This window comes from Mobula birostris, chromosome 26 (assembly GCF_030028105.1).
Source record: "Mobula birostris isolate sMobBir1 chromosome 26, sMobBir1.hap1, whole genome shotgun sequence".
Taxonomy (NCBI): Eukaryota; Metazoa; Chordata; class Chondrichthyes; order Myliobatiformes; family Myliobatidae; genus Mobula; species Mobula birostris.
In genome coordinates this window covers 27,701,370-27,715,645 of record NC_092395.1, presented here as the reverse complement: position 1 = coordinate 27,715,645, position 14,276 = coordinate 27,701,370, and the positions used below count along the sequence as shown (strand labels likewise).

The following is a 14,276-nucleotide window of genomic DNA, read 5'->3' as shown; positions in this document are numbered from 1 at the left end:
ATCAAACGGTCCTCATATGACAAGCTTTTCAATCCCAGAATCACTTTTGTGAACTTCCTTTGAACCCTCTCCAACATCAATACCTTCTTTCTTAGATAAGGGGCCCAATCCTGCTCACAATATTCCATGAGGCCTCACCAGTGCCTTATAAAGTCTCAACATTACATCCTTGTTTTCATATTGTTGTCCTCTTGAAATGAATGCTAGTATTGTATTTGCCTTCCTCACCACTGACTCACCTAGCAATTTAACCATTCGGGAATCCTACATGAGGACTCACAAATCCCTTTGCACCTCATATTTTTGAATACTCTCTCCATTTAGAAAATTGTCTGCCTTTTTATTTCTTCTACCAAAGTGCATGACCATACACTTCCCAAAACTGTAATCCATCTGTCACTTCTTTGCCCATTCTTATAATCTGTCGCTGTCCTTTTGTAGCTTCTACTTGCTCAAAACTACCTGTCCTTCCACCTATCTTCATATTGTCTGCAAACTTTGCAACAAATCCATCAATTCCGTCATCTAAGTCATTGACATATAATGTAAAAAGAGTGGTCCCAACACAGACGTTTGGGGAACGCTATTAGTCACTGGCAGCCAACCAGAAAAGGCTCCCTTTATTTCCACTCTTTGCCTCCTGCCAATCAGCCTCTGCTTTATCCATGCTAGTATCTGTCCAGTAATACCAGGTGCTGTTAACTTGTTAAGCAAAGGATGCAAAAGTAGCATCAGGAGGAGACCTGATTGCAGGGGGATATTGATTAGATCGGGAAGTGGGCCAAGGAGTGGCAAATGGTTTTCAATACCGGTAAGTAGGAGTGATGCATTTTGGAAAGTCAAACCAACATACGTAGGACTTCAACTGTCAATGGTAAGGCACTAGGGAGTGCGGTGGAATAGAGGGACCTACAAGTGCAAGTGCATAGCTTGTTGAAAGTGGCATCATAGGCAGCCAGGGTGGTGAAAAAGATGTTTGACACAGTGGCTTTATCAGTCCAGACATTGAGTTTAGGAGGTGGGTCATTGTGTTGCAATTGTATAATTGTGTACAATTGTGGTCACCCTACTACAGCAAAGAGGTTGTTATATGGAAAAGAGTGCAGAGTAGACTTACCGGGATGTTGTCAGGACTGGAAGGCCTGAGTTGGTCAGACTGGCTCTTTATTCCTTGGACTGTAGGAGTATGAGGGCTGACCTTATAGAAGTGTTTGAAATTACAATATGCATGGATAAGCTGGATGGTAATAGTCCTTGCCCCAGTGGCCCTTCAACAAACTGACCTGTACCTCCTTGAGATATAGGAGGAAAATGGATTTCCCGGAGGACACCCACGCAAAGACAGGGAGAACATGATAACTCCACATAGACAGCACTGGAGATCAGAAATGCAGGGGCTGCAATGGTTCAAGAAGGCACCGCCTTCTCGAGGGTAGCTGAGGGATAACTGTCTTTGTGGTGGTAAACATCCTGGGATCCAGGTAAACAAAAGCCATTGAGGGGAGTAGTAAATCATAAAAATAAGAGGATCTTGGTACGAAACATCAACTGTTTACTCCTTTCCATAGATGCTGCCTGACTGCTGAGTTCTTCCAGCGTTTTGCCTGTGTTACCGCTGAAGGGAGATCACTTTCATGTTTTTTTTTCCACAGATACAACTGATGACCACACGTTGCTATGGCTGCTGAATCACATCCGGCTGGGAATCCCGGAGCTGATCATTCAGATTCGGCATCATAAGCACACCAGCGTTTACGCTTTCTTCATCACGGCCACTTATGAGAAGTAGGTGGGAGCCTGGCCTTGTGAGCCCTACAGTGAGATGGAGGCTGAGTGCTGAAGGTTGTAAACAGACACAGGAATGCAGTGGGCTGCAGTAAGGGGTTAGAGTCGGGGGAGGAGGGCACTGTCCTGGATTATCATGCTGGGATGAATCGGAAGTGGGATGGGGACCTGGGGTACCAGTGGGTCCTGTGCACTTGCTGATATCTGTTCCATTATGCAACCATGTCCATCTATCTGCTCCAACCCATTACAGTGAAGGAGCATTGCCTCTGTTTGTGCGCATGGTTCCAGTGTGTGTCCTTGCAGCATCTCTAGTCCTTGCTTGAACACCAGTTCCAGTCTCTGATCACATGCCGATTACAGTCCCTATACATACAGACTCAGTCTCAGTCTCTGTACGCATGCTGATTGTAGTCCATGTATGTGCGCGAGCCGCAGTCTCTATACGCATGCTGATTGTAGTCCGTGTATGTGCGCGAGCTGCAGTCTCTGTACGCATGCTGATTGCACTTCGTGTACCCACGCGAGCCGCAGTACACGATTGCTTTCCCACTTGGCCGGCCCCCCCCTCATCAGCCGGAGTGTGACTCCTCTGTCTTGATATCATGGGCAGCTTGCTACGAGGAGCTGAGGAAATGGGTCTGCGTAAACCAGTGAAGCAGGAGTTCGGCGGCGGGACCAGGGTGCTGTGTTGTGACGAGGATTACATCTATGAAAACATTGAAAATGAAATCTATTTCTTCACTTCTCAGGTGAGACTGGCTGGGGACATCTCCTTACACCAGCTGTCCCATTGCTCACAATGGGGCTACACAAAGGTCGACAGAGAGACTCGGGCACAAAATCCAGGCAGTGAGTGTTGGAGAGGGGTGGCTCTGTAAAGACTTATGAAAGCTGGAGAGAGAGAGTGAGAGAACAAGGGGGACATAGAGAAGGCAGGCGTAAGCTAGAGAAAGACAGAGTGGGAGAGAATGAGTACTGAGAGAAGGAAGAAGGAGAGTGGGAGAGATACAGAGAACAAGCAAGGAGGGGTAATAAGGAGAGAGGGAGAAGTGAGCAGCGGGGGAAGAATAGGAAAGTGACAGCGAGGGGCAAAGAGCAGAAGGAAGGGAGAGAGGGGGCGAAGCAGAGATGACGGAATGGAACAAATGTAGGGATGTTGAACGTTTTTCTGAGTGGAAGCAGCTCAGGTAGTTCCGGAGAAGAATAAGCCACTGCTGAGCAAAGGGAAGCTGCATTTGGGAGAGAGGAATAGAGGGATCGGGGAAATCAGAGAGGGGATGGAGGAGGCTAGAATGGAGCAGAAACCTCAGTGTGGAGCCGTTGCAGCTGCTTGGGCGCTGTACATTGTATGCAACTGAATGCCGCCTTGCCCAAGCAAGCATCAGGAAGTGAAATGAGCTGGTGTGTGTTTTGCAGGAACGGCAGAGTATCATCAAGCACTGGCTGGACAACCTGCGGGCCAAGCAGGGAGAGAGCCTGCACAACATCCACTTCCTGGAGGGGCAGCCAATCAGTAAGGCCTGTTTGAATCGTACAAGCAGAAGCAGGTTTGGTGGAAGGTGGAACTGATTTTGTTTTGTGTTACTGGGTCAGTCTATCCTGCCCAAGTCGTGGGCATAACTGCGGGTTGACACTCCCCTGAGGAATGCTGCACTGTTGTGTCTTAATCTGATGTCTAGCCTGCCCTCTAGGACAGGCTCAATGTATCCCACAATCTGAAGAAGATCAGGGTTAATACTGGTCTTCGTCAGTAAGAACAGTGTTTACCCCTCAGCCGATATCCCTGATAAAAATTATTGGATCATTGTCACAATGCTGTCAGTGATAATATTGTGTGGATTGGCTTCTGCAAACAGTGCTCTCTCTCCCTACGTGACACACCTGTCCACTCAACCCTCCCCGCTGATCTCCCTCCTGGCACTTATCCCTGTAAGCAGGACAAGTGCTACACCTACCACTTCACCTCCCTCACCACAGTTCAGGGCCCCAAATAATCCTTCCAGGTGAGGCGACACTTCACCTGTGAGTCTGTTGAAATCACCTGCAGTATCTGGTGCTCATGGTGTGCCTTCCTCTACATTGGTGAGACCTGAGGTAGACTGGGGAACACAAGCACCTTCCAGCACAAAATGCGAGATTTCCCATTCCCATTTCAGCATTTCCACGGTCTCCTCTACTGCCACAATAAGGCCATTCTCAGGATGGAGGAACAAGACCTCATATTCCATCTGGATATCCTCCAACCTAATGCCATGAACATCGATTTCTCCAACTTCCAGTAATTTCTACCCAATCCCTCCTTCTCTTATTTTCCATTCCCCTCTCACCCCTTCTCTTCACCTGCCAATCACTTCCTTCTGGTGCCCCTCCTCCTTCCTTTTCTTTTCTGGTCCACAGCCCTCTCCTATCAGTTTCCTTCTTCATTCCTTGTGTATAATGATGACAGGCATTGATCATGTGGATAGCCAGAGGCTTTTTCCAAAGGCTGAAATGGCTAACATGAGGGGTCGTAGTTTTAAGGTGCCTGGAAATGGGTACCGAGGGGATGTCAGGGGTAAGTTTTTCACACAGAGGAGTGGTGAGTGCGTGGAATGCACTGCTGGCGACAGTGGTGGAAGTAGATGCAATAGGGTCTTTTAACAGCCTCTTAAATAGGTACATGGAGCTGAGAAAAATAGAGGGCTAAGCGCTAGGAGAATTCTAGGCATTCTCTAGAGTAGGTTACACGGTCGGCACAACATTGTGGGCTGAAGGGCCTGTAATGTGCTGTAGATTTCTGTGTTCAGCCCTTTACTTTTTCCACCTCCCAGCTTCTCTTATCATCCTCCCTGCCTCCTTCCACCCACCCACCCACCTACTCTCTCTCCTGGTTTCACCTATCACCTTCAGCTTGTACTCCTTCCCTCCCCCATCTACTTACTCTGACAGCTGCCCCTTTCTTTCCAGTCCTGATGAAGGATCTCAGCCCAAAACGACAACAGTTTCTTCCTCTCCATGGATGCTGCCTGACTTCTTGAGTACTTCCAGCATCTTCTGTGTGTTGCTCAAGATTTCCAGCATCTGCAAATTTTCTTGTGTTTAGATAATTTAGTGATGTCACGTAAAGACTCCTACCTCGAATCCGCCCTGAGGTTATTAGAGTTGGTTCTTTAACATAAACCACTTTCTTCTTCCTACCTCCATCTCTGTGCCCTGACTCCAGACCCCAGAGGTCCTTGTCACTCTCCTGACTGCCTCCGAAGTTCCCCCTGTGAACCATGACTCTGAGGGCAGTGTGGAATCTTATAATCTCAGGTTCGAATCTCAGGCCAGAGTATAAAGCGCTGTCCCGGTGTACGAGGGACTGAAGAGTAAATGGGTGTTGAGTTCTTCAGGAGGATGTCAGGGGAAGAGGTGGACTGTTTGAGTGCTGGGGAAGGATGGTGACGTGTACAGAAAATGAAGGGAGTGGCCGAATGTCCGTCTTGTCACTGACCACCGGTGCTGTGTCCAGTTGCAGAGCTCATGACTCGAGGAATCATTCAGCAGGTCCTCCCCCTCCACGAGCAGCGAATGCTTAACCGCTTGGTGAAGTCGTGGGTTCAGGCCGTCTGCGAGTCGCAGCCAGTAGGTAAATGCCCTGCCCGTGCTGCTTTACTCATGCATTAGAATGAGCAACTGAGTTGTAAAAGGAAGAGATACAAATGTCGGGAAGGGCCGTGAGGCGGCGAAATTCACAGGCTCAGCACTATATCCAATTGCATTATTCCTCTGCTTCGAACATCCTGCCGCCCTGCACTGTAGGGATACCCTGCCGCCCTGCACCCTGGGGACCCCCCTACCACCCTGCACCCTGGAGCCCTCCTGCCGACCTGCACCCTGGGTTCCCCCCCACCGCCCTGCACCCTGGGGACCCCCCACCGCCTTGCACCCTGGGGACCCCCTGCCACCCTGCACCCTGGGGGCCCTGCACCCTGGGGACCCCCTGTCACCCTGCACCCTGGGGCCATCCTGCTGCCCTGCACCCTGGGGCTCCCTACCGTCCTGCACAGTGGGGCATCCTGCCGCCCTGCACCCTGGAGCCCTCCTGCCGACCTGCACCCTGGGGACCCCCTGCCACCCTGCACCCTGGAGCCCTCCTGCCACCCTGCACCCTGGAGCTCTCCTGCCAACCTGCACCCTGGGTTCCCCCCTACCGCCCTGCACCCTGGGGCCCCCCCACCGCCTTGCACCCTGGGGACCCCCTGCCACCCTGCACCCTGGGGGCCCTCCTACCGCCCTGCACCCTGGGACCCCCTGTCACCCTGCACCCTGGGGCCATCCTGCTGCCCTGCACCCTGGGGCTCCCTACCGTCCTGCACTGTGGGGCATCCTGCCACCCTGCACCCTGGGTCCCCCCTACCGCCCTGCACTGTAGGGATACCCTGCCGCCCTGCACCCTGGAGCCCTCCTGCCGACCTGCACCCTGGGTTCCCCCCTACCGCCCTGCACCCTGGGGCCCCCCCACCGCCTTGCACCCTGGGGACCCCCTGCCACCCTGCACCCTGGGGGCCCTCCTACCGCCCTGCACCCTGGGACCCCCTGTCACCCTGCACCCTGGGGCCATCCTGCTGCCCTGCACCCTGGGGCTCCCTACCGTCCTGCACTGTGGGGCATCCTGCCACCCTGCACCCTGGGTCCCCCCTACCACCCTGCACCCTGGGTCCCCCCTACTGCCCTGCACCCTGGGGACCCCCTGCCACCCTGCACCCTGGGGCCCTCCTGCTGCCCTGCACCCTGGGACTCCCTGCCATCCTGCACCCTGGGGACTCCCTACCACCCTGCACCCTGGGGACCCCCTGCCACCCTGCACCCTGGGGCCCTCCTGCCACCCTGCACCCTGGGACTCCCTGCCGTCCTGCACCGTGGGCTCCCTCCCGCCGTCCTGCACCACGAGGTCCCCCTGCCACCCTGCACCACAGGGCATCCCTGCCACCCATGGCAAGAGGTAGGTGTAAGCCATTCAGCCCTTAAGCCTGCGCTGCCATTTAGTAGGATCATAGCTGACCTGACATTCCTCGTCCCCTTTCCTGCCCTTTTCCAAAAACCTTGGTTCCCCCTCAGTATTTATGATGTTCTACCCCCTTGTAATTGTACACATTTCAGTAAGGTCTCTCATTTGTCCAAATCCACTGAGTAGAGTCCCAATCAGCTGAACCTTTCCCTGTAGTAGAACAAACTCCCACAGCCAGGGTCATCCTGGTGAACCTGCCCTGAACCACCTCCAATGATTTAATACCTTTCCTTGAAAAGGAGAACCAGATTGTTTTCCCAGGACGCCAGATGTGTACAACAGGGTTTCCCTATGTTTATACTCAAACACTTGAAATAGTGTTACATGAGTTCAGTGCACTTGTGGTTCAGCATTCTGTGTTTCATGTGGAAGGCTCCCAAATCCCTCTTGTGCTGCAGCTTTCTAGAGATCTCTAAACAATGCTACGCTTTAGTTTCTTCTTAAATATATACTTTATCCCACAATATAGTGCATTCACTAACTTTAATGCCCACTTACTTAATCTGACAATATCTCCCTTTGAGTTCTGACAAAGGGTCACAGATCCAAAACGGTAAGTGTTTCTTTTTCCACAGCTGCTGCCTGAACTGCAGCTGTTCCAGCATATTGTTTTTGTTTCAGATTTATAGCATCTGTAGCTTTTTTTATTTTTCTCTCTATAAGCTATTTACAGTCTCCCCATAGCCCATTTCCTAGCAATTTTTTTTGTTGTAAACATAATTGACTACTGTGCTCCCGCTTCCTTCCTCCAAGTTGTTATGGGATCTTCCCTGTCCCCTGCAGTATAGGGACTCCTTCTGCTCTGCACCATCATCCGTGTTCTGCCATTCATTGCGGAAGCTTCATGTCATGTAGGGCTATCCCGGTGTCCTGCACCATTGTACAAACATCTTCCATTGTCCTGCGCTGTAGGGCCCTCCTTCTGTCCCGTGTTCTGGGGCCCTCCTTCTGTCCTGTGTTCTGGGGCCCTCCTGTCCTGTGTTCTGGGGCCCTCCTTCTGTCCTGTGTTCTGGGGCCCTCCTTCTGTCCTGTGTTCTGGGGTCCTCCTTCTGTCCTGCATTGTGGGGCCTTCTTTTTGTCTTGTGTTGTGCAGTCCTTCTTGTCTGCTGCACCATTAGTCCTCCACTGTTACGCAGAGTCTTAGAACTCAAGCAGTTTCCTGACGTCTCCCTGTTCCTAAGATTTCCCCTGTAATTTCATCTCTTTAATCTGCCTTCTCTTTGTTCTGTTCCAGACGATATCTGTGACTATTTTGGGGTTAAAATAGCAATGTACTTCTCGTGGCTCGGGTACTACACGTGGTGCATGATCTACCCAGCTGTGATCGGTTTTGGACTCTGGGCATTTACAGAGTCTGACCAGGTAAGGTCTTTGATGAATGAACTCACCGGCCCAGTTTCAATCACTCGGGAATGTGAAGATCAAGTATTGTCCTTAATCCTCTGAGGTTCAAGCAGTTTGGTCAGGTCCATTGGCAGGCCGAGGATCATGGCAGTCATTACAGCCTTAAGAGGTAATGTTTTAAGCTCTACATTAGAAGGTCAGGTGGACCATACTAACACTCTGTTGCAGACCTGAGAGAGCGCTGCACTGTCAGAGCAGTCTTCCGTCAGGTAATTTGTTGAACCTGGATCCTATCTGCTTTCCCAGGTGGATGTTAAAAATCCCACAACATTTGAGGAACAACCCCAGTGATCCAAAGACAACAATTATCTCTCAACAACATCACTTATAACAGCATCACCTTCCAGCTCATGAGGCGTAAAGATAAAGATCACCTTTATTTTTCACATGTATGTCAAAATATTGATGAAATGTGAAATGTGTCATTTGAATCAACGACCAACACAATCCGGCCCTGTATTTGGGGGCAGCCTGCAAGTGTCTGCGTGCTTCCAGCAGCAACGTAGCATGCCCACAACTTATTAACCTGTGTGGGTTCAGAACATGGGAGGAAACCCACACGGTTACGGAGAAAACATACAAATTGCTTACAGACAGGGGCGGGAATCGAATTCCGATCGCTTACACTGTGAAGCATTACACTAACAGTTATGTTATTGTGCTGCCCGAGTTGCAAAAGCCTACCACACTGGTAACTATACTACAGTACAAGAATTCCTTGGCTACACGGACACATGAAAGGTACAAAAATAAATTCAACTCTTTCTCTCTTTATCAGACAAGCCGTGACGTGATTTGTGTGGCCTTTGCCCTGTTTAATGTTGTGTGGACCACCTTGTTTCTGGAGGGCTGGAAACGGCAGAGCGCAGAGCTGGCCTACAAGTGGGGCACTTTGGACCGGCCAGCAGAGCTGATAGAGGAGCCCAGGTCCCAGTTCAGGGTGAGGCAGCTCAAGTATTGTGGTGGCAGTGGTGTGAATGTGGTACAGTGTGAAAATTTGTGAGGAACCAGAGAATTTATGCCATAGAAACAACTGCTCCATGTCAGCCTCTTCCCACCCCTCTCTGTCTCCCCCATCTCCATCTCCTTCCATTCCTGCCTTCCATATGTTTATCCACCTATAAAGACAGGCCTACCATTCCCACCTCCACTGTTCCCTGTTCGAGTGAGATTCATGTTCCCTACACGTCCTGGTTTAGAACTTTCTCCAGATTATCTATTGAGATTATTAGTTGTTATCTTATCCTTATCATGCCACATTCATTTTTTAAACACCCCTAATCTAGGTTGAAATTGCCACAGTGCCTGCACGTGAGAATTTGCTGAACAGTCAGAGGCACTGCCTTGTCAAAACCTACCAAAAGTGGTGGATGCAGCCCAGTCCATCACAGGAAAAGTCCTCCCGGCCCCTGAGCACATCTACAAGGAGGGCTGCCTCAAGCAAGTATCATCCATTATCAAAGACCCCCACCATCTGGGCTATGCTCTCTTTTCACTGCTGCATCAGGAAGGAGGTACAGGAGCCTTGGGTCTCACACCACCAGGTTCAGAAACAGTTATTACCCTTCAACCATCAGGCTCCTGAACCAATGTGGATAACTTCACTCACCCCAACACTGAACTGTTCACTGAACACAACCTATGACCTCACTTTAAGGACCTAACGACTCAGGTTCTCTCTCTCGTCTCCTTCCTTCCTCCCATCCCGTCCCAGCCCATCCCATCCCATCAGACTTCGTAGTTTTTCATTGATTCAATGGTATTTCTTTGTTCTACGTAAATGCCTGTAAGAAAATGGACCTCAGGGTTGTATATGGTGGCATATATGTTCTTTGATAATAAATTAACTTTGAACTTGCTGATGAAACTGAGGTTCCAACTTCTCACTCAGAAGGACTAAAGGTTTCACAGCACTGTTATTTTGAAAAGACCCAGTCCAGTGACTGACCCAACCCAATATCTAATCCTTTATTCAATATCGCTTTCACAGTTGATTGTCACATTGTAGTTGGTGGGGTCTTGACAGTCAAGTTGGCCGCCGTGTTTGCTCCATCCAAGAGGGGCTGGGTGGAAAACATAGTGGAGCACCTGAGGCTCTGAAAGATGATGTCAAAAGTGCAAGACTGTGTATATAAGCTGATGATGAGCCCGTGGTCTGCAATGTGATAAACTCATGTTTTAATTCCATTTTTATTTATTTTGTTTATTTCATTTATATTATTTAATTAGAGATACGGTGTGGAACAGGCCCTTCTGCCCAAATAACCCACCTGTTCAACACTAGCCTAATCACAAGACAACTTACAATGACCAATTCACCTACTAACCAGCACATCTTTGGACTGTGGGAGGAAACCAGAGCATCCGGAGGAAACTTGGTCATTGAGAGAACATACAAACTCCTCACGTCCATTGAACTCTGAACTCCGATGCTTTGAGCTGCGATAGTGTCGCGCTAACCACTATGTTACAGCGGCAACTTCCTTTCTTTCTTTCAGGGTGTCAAACGAGTCAGTCCAGTTACTGGTTGTGAGGACTTCTATTACTCACCGTGGAAACGGAGGTTGTTCCAGTACTTTGTCAGTCTTCCTGTATGTCTCTTCTGTCTCTGCATTGTGTTCCTGACCATGTTTATCTGCTTTGAACTGCAGGTCAGTACTAGTCTTTCGATGAGGGCTTGTGACCAAGTGATTGTATAGCAATATCTGATTATTGTAGCTAAGGAGACTCTCTGGTGTGTAAAGGTCAATTGTAAGCATCAACACTCACTGAGGAAATTGCATCCACATTTCTCATGGGATACTGTGATATATATGGAAAAAAATTCAACTAGCTCCTGTTTACAAAAATGTCAATTGTCGGAATTAAAGAATGGTACAACTCACAGGCATAATTGCTTCATCACTACAAACCCAGTTGAATAATGACATTTCAGTGGGTTAAAGCAGCTGTCCTTTTTAAAGGAAAGTGAACCAGACACCCTCCCATTTATTTCAATGTTAGAAGTGTCAACTTTGAGATGAGATTTTAAACTTGAAAGTCCTAATCTTGAATATTCTACTGAGGTCAATATTCTTCATTCAGTCAACACCTGGTCTTTATCATGGAGTTATCAAGAGTAACACATGCAAAATGCTGGAGGAACTCAGCAGGTCAGGCAGCATCCATGGAAAGGAATAAACAGTTGATATTTCAGGAATATTTGAGTAATATTGTAAATATGTTGTTTGATTTAGCATTCTTTCTTTCTTGAATAATTCATTATGGGTTACGTGTAAGAAGTGCATGAATGGCATATGTCATTACGCTGCCAGATCATATGTACATGCCTCAGTAAAGTAAGGATGTAGACCATACGCATCTCCTGGCTCCATATTTCACTCTCAATTAGTTTTGTTTTGGAATTACAAAACATAACTGTGGTGACAAGGAGGTTTTAAAACAAACACAAGATGACTGCCTACCTGTTGAAGCACAGTGAGTCAAATTTAAAAAAAGCACATCACATGTTTTTCTCTTTGGAAGGGGAGAGAGACATTCAGGTTTTTAAAAAGGCAGAAAATGGAGAAATTCAGTGATTCATAAACAGTGAGTACCAGGTAATAATAATAATAAACAATAAAAAGCAGAAATAGCAAGCTACATCGAAAGGTAGACATGGTTGATGACACAACAGATAACTGGTTGAGGTATACTGAACAAATTGAGCAATATTTTAAAGCAAATGGAATAGCTGATAAGAAAGAATTACCAGTGTTGCTGTTTGCTTAGAAGTTTGACTGCTCCAACCAAACCAGCTGAAATGAGCTTTGCTGATATCATGAAAGTAATATGGGTGCATAAGCCTTACCTGACAAGCAGAAGGATCTCCTTTGTCAGGAAAGATGTTATCCCACAAGAGTAAGAAAGCTCCACAGTGAATAAATCATTAGGCCCGAATGGGACAATTTAAAATTTACTATGATGTGGATGTCTATATAGTAGTTGTACAGTACAGGGCCTGCGTTCTCAGCACACTGCTTTACAGCAGTGAGACCTGGAGCCTCTACTACAGACAAGAGCGGTGTCTCAATGCCTTCCACCTTCACAGCCTGAGACGCATCCTGGACATCACGTGGACTGACCGAGTCACCAACAATGAGGTCCTGGCCCACGCCCAGATACCCAGCCTCTTCACCCTGCTCCAACAACACCGTCTCCGCTGGCTGGACCACGTACACCGCATGTCGGATGGGAGGATCCCGAAAGACCTGCTGTACGGGGAAACTGGCCTCCGACAAAAGAGCACAAGGGCGGTTCTATCTTCGTTTCAAAGATGTCTGCAAGAGAGACATGAAGTCACTGAACATGAATGTCAAGAGATGGGAGGACATCGCAAGCGATCGCTCTCGCTGGAGGGTGGAACTACGCAAAGGTCTAAAAAGAAGAGAAGAGAAGCTGAGGCTTGCTGTTGAAGAAAAACACACTCGTCAGAAACACAGCACCAAGACAACACTGGAGGACAGCGCCTTCAAGTGCAGTCGCGCAGCCAAGACTGTCATTCCCATGTGGGCCTCTACAGCCACAACAGACGCTGCTCTACCATCACAGACTGAAGCAAGACTTTCCAGGCGCAGATCCATGGTCTCGCAAGACTAACGGATGCCACAGGAGTTGTACTATATAATAATCTATATGTGTGGGTAACATTTGAGACATATTGTAACTATATTGTTTGATTAAGTATTCTTGTTAATTTCAATAATTGGTTAATGTAAAAGTATGTAAACAGCATACATACATCATTAAGCTGCCACATCATATGTGTGCACTTCACTAAAGTAAGAGCGAAGTAGACATGTTATCCCTGGTTCCGTGTTTTTCTTTCAATTAGTTTTATGTCTTGGAGTTGCAAAGCATAACAAACATTGACTGTTTATTCCTTTCCATAGATGCTGCTTGACCTGCTGAGTTCCTCCAGCATTTTGTGTGTGTTACTCTGGATTTCCATCATCTCTGGGATCGCTTGTATTCGTGATAATGGTGCAGTCTGTCTGTCTTTACAAATTAGTTGCCATGTTTTCTACAAAAGTGACAACAGCTCAAGAAGTAACTTGGTGACCGTGACCACTTTTCAATGTCCTTGCGTTCCATGGAAAATAAAGAACATTTAGTATTAATTTATCAACAATAATGCACTGGGTACAGTGCCTGAAACCACACCACGCACAGCCTGTGAGAATGCATATCCTGTTGCCTTTATTTATAAAACTTTTGTTTTCCTCTATTCCAGGAATTTGTGATCAGTATCAAAGAACTGCCTCGGATTGTCACCTACTTTCCTAAAGTCTTACTGGCTATTGTGGTTACAGTTCTCGATGATGTTTACAAGAAAATTGCCTATTGGTTAAATGACATGGGTAAGTGCAAACTCACTCCTTCCACTTCCTAGGGTGTTTGCTGTCTTTGAAGGTTTAATTTTTGCAATTTTATTTTTGAATCAAAGTTAAAATTTAGTTGAAGAACAACACACTACAGGTGCTGTAGATCTGAAACTGAAACAACACTGGAAACTCTCAGCAGGACAAGCAACAATTGTGGAAAGAGTAAAGAATTATATTTCAGATAGGCCAAAGCCAGCATGGTTTCCTGAAAGGAAGATCCTGCCTGACAAACCTACTGAAATTCTTTGAGGAAATTACAAGCAGAGTAGACAAAGGAGATACAGTAGACATGGTGTACTTGGATTTTCAGAAGGCCTTTGACAAGGTGCCACACATGAGGCTGCTTAACAAGATAAAAGCTCATGGAATTACAGGGAAGTTACTGGAGTGGGTGGAGCATTGGCTTGTCAGCAGAAAACAGAGAGTGGGAATAAAGGGATCCTATTCTGGGTGGCTGTCGGTTACTAGTGGAGTTCCACAGGGGTAGGTGTTGGGACCATTACTTTTTACAATGTATGTCAGTGATTTGGACTATGGTATTAAGTGATTTATGACCAAATTTGCTGATGATACAAAGATAGGTGGAGGAGCGGGTAGTGTTGAGGAAACAAAGAGCCTGCAGAGAGACT

At 47.8% G+C, this 14,276-nt stretch overlaps 1 protein-coding gene across 3 annotated transcripts in view; it reads left to right on the top strand.

The window, feature by feature from the left end:
• Positions 1 to 14,276, top strand: part of ano8b (anoctamin 8b) — a 117,691-nt gene that overhangs the window by 57,177 nt on the left and 46,238 nt on the right. For 2 of the 3 annotated variants that reach the window (XR_011883287.1, XM_072244580.1), the window contains exons 3-10: positions 1,651 to 1,785; positions 2,399 to 2,537; positions 3,205 to 3,301; positions 5,282 to 5,398; positions 8,055 to 8,182; positions 9,003 to 9,164; positions 10,723 to 10,875; positions 13,497 to 13,623. Coding sequence is in view for 2 of the 3 variants with exons in the window: in XM_072244580.1 (XP_072100681.1) it covers positions 1,651 to 1,785; positions 2,399 to 2,537; positions 3,205 to 3,301; positions 5,282 to 5,398; positions 8,055 to 8,182; positions 9,003 to 9,164; positions 10,723 to 10,875; positions 13,497 to 13,623 (1,058 nt within the window). In the remaining variant the exon portion in view is untranslated. The remainder of the gene's footprint in view (positions 1 to 1,650; positions 1,786 to 2,398; positions 2,538 to 3,204; positions 3,302 to 5,281; positions 5,399 to 8,054; positions 8,183 to 9,002; positions 9,165 to 10,722; positions 10,876 to 13,496; positions 13,624 to 14,276) is intronic. The other variant, XM_072244579.1, reaches the window with a different exon arrangement.